This window comes from Watersipora subatra, chromosome 10 (genome assembly GCF_963576615.1).
Source record: "Watersipora subatra chromosome 10, tzWatSuba1.1, whole genome shotgun sequence".
NCBI classification, from domain to species: Eukaryota; Metazoa; Bryozoa; class Gymnolaemata; order Cheilostomatida; family Watersiporidae; genus Watersipora; species Watersipora subatra.
Window position 1 is genome coordinate 3,882,339 of NC_088717.1, and position 6,265 is coordinate 3,888,603.

Here is a 6,265-nt window from a genome sequence, read left to right on the forward strand (position 1 = left end):
TGTGGTAACAATTTCCGTGAGTTCAAATCCATTATATTGCGCAATTTTAACTCCATGATTTTAATAGTTATAGCTAGACATGCACAATGATGAATATACACAGAGACAAACTTTGAAAAACATATAGCCTATTATTTAAATACTGTATATATAATACATTTTAGTATTAGTATTATAGTACAAAAATATATCACAGTATTATTTATTTGTATTTTATATAAGCAAATATCTATATATATTGCGTGTATATTGTACATATTATATTTATCATATGTATACATTTTGGTTTTAATCACTTCTTCTCTATTTTATGAGTCCGGAAGATTTAAAAAAATCAAATTTTGAATGCCAAAAATAACTTAGCGTTTGGGTAACATACTTGCGCCAATTTGACGTTTTAGGTAGAAAAGCTTTCAAGTTGAAGTGACCATAAAATGATATCAAACAGTATATCTGAAACTGTAGTTCATTGATACGATTGTATTTTAAGGAATGATTCAATCGTAATACAATACAATTACAATACAATACGGTTGTACCATAAAGGTTTCGCTGCTTCAATTATGTTTTTAAAAAAGTTTTTACTTGTTTGTTGCTTGCATAAGCAATGATGTCGTCCTCTGCCATAAGTAGTTGGCTTTTGTTCTCTGTGTTCTCAAAACCATCGCCCATTCTCTGGCTAGTGTCGACATCAATAGTCACCACATCTCCCGCTCTCACATATCCGTGCTGTAGCAAAATAAGTAAACAGTCTTTATTAGTTTTAAAGGACGTCCAACTAAGAAAGGATCCGCAAACTGTTTAAAAATTATGTTTAAAAGATCAGGCACATCCAATTTTTAAAATATTTTTCGAAAGTATCGATATTTTTTTATCGTTTAAGATTTCACCTGCAGTTTTAGGTGATAAGACTTCCAAAATGTTTTAAGATTAAAATTTTTAAAGATTTGAAATGCTCAGAAGAAAAATACTTCCAAACTTGGTGTTACTAATTGCATTTCCTTCTTGTCTCTCTTGCTGACATCGACTATCTATATTCAAGTTGCTGTGTTAAATGTTGCTTTTAACCCATATTTTATACTGTCTATGCTCATAATAGTTAGAATAAAGCTTCCAATATAGCCTCAGATACATTGCTGTAGATGTTTCGAAGAATTTAAAGATAGATTGGTTAGAATTTTTCTCATTGTTATCCTCTGTTGTGCTGTGGATATATAATGATACCCAATGCTGATGATACCATATATTTATCACTTATAAAAATGTGCTTTACTATTGAGGCCATTTTTGGGAAGACTGGGTTTTTGTTTTGCTAGGTGTTTTAACAGCAGACAACCTAAAACAACCAACAAATTCTCAAATGATAGAAAAATTTCCATACTTTCTAAAAAAATTTAATCTGATATGGGTAACCCTTTAAACAATAAAAACACATTTGTTTTATTTCCATTTATTTGATATGCATCCCGTTATCTGCACATAGAGCCAAGATTTAGGTAGTGTCAAGATTACCAGAACCATATACAAAACCACAACATACCTTCTAGTGACTACCAACATAGTTTTTGCACCTATTGTATCCCACAGCTTTGGAATACATTGAACAACCTTATCAAGCATCTTTAAAAATAAGATCGTATCTAAAATACCATAACTACATGGGGCATACCGTCACCGTTGAGTCGGAAGTAAAGTTAAACGAAACGTTGTAGTTTTTTCTTGTTGTGATGAACAGTGACAAGGCTCCACCTCTGTTCTGGTAGTTGGCACCGAATGCAAATATAAACTCCGTTCCTTCATTATCAGGTACTACAATTACTATTGCCATAGTAACTGCTATAGCTCTGGTCAACCTAGCGGTCAAATTTTGATAGACTTACATCTCATAGGTTAACAACTAAAAATGGGGTTATTAAACTTTGTTGTAACTTACTCGGAACTCAGCAAAAAAATAAATTTTGTTACATTTACAAGATGCTAGCTGAATACTCGTTGTTGCACGGGTAATACAAAAAGCTTTCATGCAAAATATTCTATGCAAAAATATATGTGAGCATTATGTTGTATATGCAAAATATGTGCAATTTACATATATTAAATTTACCATGTCAACTTTTAAATGACAGTATTTGCTTATTTCTGTGTGTGACCGGCCAATAAATAATTCAAATATATGAAAGCTCGAGGCACAGCTAAAACAGATTGTTGAAAAGCATTTCTTACTTCTTGTGCTACACACTTGCTCAAGATAAAAAGTAGCCTATTAACAGTAGAAGGTAATGTAGTTGCCATTGGCTAAGTTTCTTTATTTGGATAATTTGTGTAACTTAAGCTAGTAACTTAAGCTAGTAACCTAAACTAATGTTCTAATATTTACTATAATAAGAGCGGTGTCTTTCCAAAGCCAGCAAAAGGCATTAGGAAAAATATATATCACTCCATGGGAATTAAACTTGTACATATGGCTGCACCGACATGAAGCTATGCCTACTGTTGCTAAGCCATGCAGCCATCTTTTCATGCTTAGAAAATTTTTGTCATATATTCATCACTCATCATGATCTCTCACAGTGCACGAGACTGCAAGCGTATAAGGTGCATTTTTTAACTAATTGCTATTAACTGAAAATACGAGTGCCGACAGACAAACACTGGATTCTATGCATACACAGACGAGTTTCTTTCCTTTTTCTCTATACTTTAGTAAAATGCCTCAGTCTATACATGCACTAATAAGAAAACATCTATGCTGGCTATAATCACTAAGGCCACTTGTCAAAAGACATAAAAGTCTTTGAATGGGTAAACCAAAAACTGTTTCAGCATTATTATTTTGACTGGTTCTACTGCAGTATAATACTACAAAGTATAAATACAGTCTTCGCTCTTACCTCCAGCCTGTAATATTGGAAGATAGAAAAAGCAAAAGGTTAACCGATTGGCCAATCTCCATGACTTCATTTTCCTGTAAAGTTTATAGTTAGTAGAACAGCTAGCTATAAATTGACTGATATATGAATTGGTTAGAATGCATCCTTAGGACTTCAGAGATAGCTTCTGCATAGTCAGGACATAAAATGGGAAACAATATAAAGGTATTGAAAGCTTCAAACATATCATTATTTTAGCTTTAAAAGTGATTTATAAACCTTCAATGTTATTGTTTGCTTTACTAGTATAGATAGGAATCATTTAGTTGATTAGCATCTAGCATTATGAAGTGAAGTAATAACCTTCAGCTAATATATATACAATGCAGTGCCAACAATACAATATGGAAACTAGAAAAGAACAAACCATAAATTGTACGAATATATAAAGATAACTAGCATTTAAAGTTTTACATAACCAGAAAATTCAGAATTTAATATTACCAACATTGCAGCTTTTTATAATATACACAAAGCGCTGAGCTGTATTTTACATATAATTAGTTTTTTATTTTGCAGCTAAGTTTTTCATATCTATAGTTAAAATTTTATTTTACTTCAGCTTAATTTCTGATAAAAGCAGAGCTTCTCTTTAGCGCTGATGGTGTCATAAAAAAACCAGTGCTAAAAATACTTAACTAAAATAGCTAGTAAGAGATGCCCTAATATTTTATATGTACATACCTAATGGTTTTTTGAAAAAAAGCTTACTTGTGCCAGGTTCTTCAGGCTCTGTTAAATAACTTCAACGATGCAAAACAATAAAGTCTTCTGACAGTTTAATTAGAATGTAGTTTATACTTCTGTCCAAAAGCAATTAGAGTATATAAACAAATACTTTCTCAACCCCATGCGGTATATATGCATGAGCAATATTAATCCCTATTTACCCTGTCAGTTCGTGTGTATTAATAAAACAATATTTCAAAGAAAGCTGAAACCCACTAGATCTATTGACTTGTTGCCCGACAATAGCAGACACGTGTCAGCTCACAGGTATAACTACGTAAAGCCCTCTTGACCCTCACGACTCGAACGCTGACTTTACTACATGTATTTACAACAGAGTTCACATTAAAAGTTTGTACAAAATTGAAGAATGTAGAAGCAAAACTAGATGTATGAGCAGTTGAGTAACAAGTGAATGGCTAAAGAGTTTCTAAAATAGAATATATAAACTCTCTTGCAACCTTTGGCAGGCCAAAATTTAGTGCTGGGCTTTAATCAGGATCATTTTAAAATGAACTGGCACAAAATTTTAGTAGATTTTATTTGAAAGTAGCGGTAGTTTTCTATCATTTTCGATATTTTTTGATGTTTGAGGTGATCTGACTACCAGATTGTTTTAAGATTAAAATTACCAAAACCTGCTTACAGCTAAAACAGTCAGATTAAAAGAAAGTGCATTTATGACGTCTCTAAGCGCAAAAAAACCGGCAGAATAGAGACGCGTAATGCTGCAACTTGAATGCAATAGCCGATATCAACTATAGCATAAAAGGAAATAGTGACATCATTTTGTGCGTAATTTTTTTTCTGAATGTTTCAACTGCGATCTAATTTTTTAGTTTTAATTTTGAAACATTTTAGCGGTCAGATCACCTCAAACATCAAAAACAATCGCAAATGATAAAAAGTACATTCTGAAAAAATCTGCTAAAACTTTGTGTAGGTTTGTCTTGAGCATCAGAATGATTAAATTTCTTATCAGCTAGTTGGCTCTGAACTACTACTAAACTGTAATACATCAGCTAGTTGGCTCTGAACTACTACTAAACCGTAATACATCAGCTAGTTGGCTCTGAACTACTACTAAACCGTAATACATCAGCTAGTTGGCTCTGAACTACTACTAAACCGTAATACATCAGCTAGTTGGCTCTGAACTACTACTAAACCGTAATACATCAGCTAGTTGGCTCTGAACTACTACTAAACCGTAATACATCAGCTAGTTGGCTCTGAACTACTACTAAACCGTAATACATCAGCTAGTTGGCTCTGAACTACTACTAAACCGTAATACATCAGCTAGTTGGCTCTGAACTACTACTAAACCGTAATACATCAGCTAGTTGGCTCTGAACTACTACTAAACCGTAATACATCAGCTAGTTGGCTCTGAACTACTACTAAACCGTAATACATCAGCTAGTTGGCTCTGAACTACTACTAAACCGTAATACATCAGCTAGTTGGCTCTGAACTACTACTAAACCGTAATACATCAGCTAGTTGGCTCTGAACTACTACTAAACCGTAATACATCAGCTAGTTGGCTCTGAACTACTACTAAACCGTAATACATCAGCTAGTTGGCTCTGAACTACTACTAAACCGTAATACATCAGCTAGTTGGCTCTGAACTACTACTAAACAGTAATACATCAGCTAGTTGGCTCTGAACTACTACTAAACCGTAATACATCAGCTAGTTGGCTCTGAACTACTACTAAACCGTAATACATCAGCTAGTTGGCTCTGAACTACTACTAAACCGTAATACATCAGCTAGTTGGCTCTGAACTTCTACTAAACCGTAATACATCAGCTAGTTGGCTCTGAACTACTACTAAACCGTAATACATCAGCTAGTTGGCTCTGAACTACTACTAAACCGTAATACATCAGCTAGTTGGCTCTGAACTACTACTAAACCGTAATACAATATTGAGCTTAAGTTTTGCAAATGCAGAAAATACAAAGTTGGCAGCAACAAGTTCCTAGAAAATCAAGATGAACCTTTACAATCAAAATATTCTTGTTGGTGTCTCTTTGTAGCCAGTTGTGGTAGTCTTTTTATGTTATTATCAAACTCTTAGGGCTTATCTAAACAAATCGAAAAACCTCATGTAAATTGCTATATTTCACTGTGTCAACCTTTTATTACTACTACTACACGTTCACCATAAAACCTGCAAAATTCTGTCGCTCTAAACAGTAAAAAAAAATAAATTTCTTCAATAATGTTCAAAATAATCAGAAAGGAAATATTCTTGATCTGGCAAGTTTCTAAACATGATTCTTACCTCTTGTTAGTCTCGTACGAGTCCAGTTTTGGTGTGTTTTGTATGAGTCCAGTTTTGGTGCGTCTTGTACGAGTCAAGTTTTGGTGTGTCTCGTACGAGTCAAGTTTTGGTGCGTCTCGTACGAGTCAAGTTTTGGTGCGTCTCGTACGAGTCAAGTTTTGGTGCGTCTCGTACGAGTCAAGTTTTGGTGCGTCTCGTACGAGTCAAGTTTTGGTGCGTCTCGTACGAGTCAAGTTTTGGTGCGTCTCGTACGAGTCAAATCTTACTGCGTCTCGTATGAGTCAAGTCAAGAGGTGTCTACAGCTC

The 6,265-nt window shown here is 33.9% G+C and overlaps 1 protein-coding gene across 1 annotated transcript in view; it reads right to left on the minus strand.

Moving 5' to 3' along the window:
- Positions 1-1,828, minus strand: part of LOC137406258 (uncharacterized) — a 45,954-nt gene extending 44,126 nt beyond the window's left edge. Inside the window, exons 1-2 of the mRNA XM_068092797.1 lie at positions 1,670-1,828; positions 586-729 (exon numbers count right to left, since the gene is read on the minus strand). Of these exons, the coding sequence (XP_067948898.1) occupies positions 586-729; positions 1,670-1,828 (303 nt within the window). The remainder of the gene's footprint in view (positions 1-585; positions 730-1,669) is intronic.
- Positions 1,829-6,265: the final 4,437 nt, after the last annotated feature.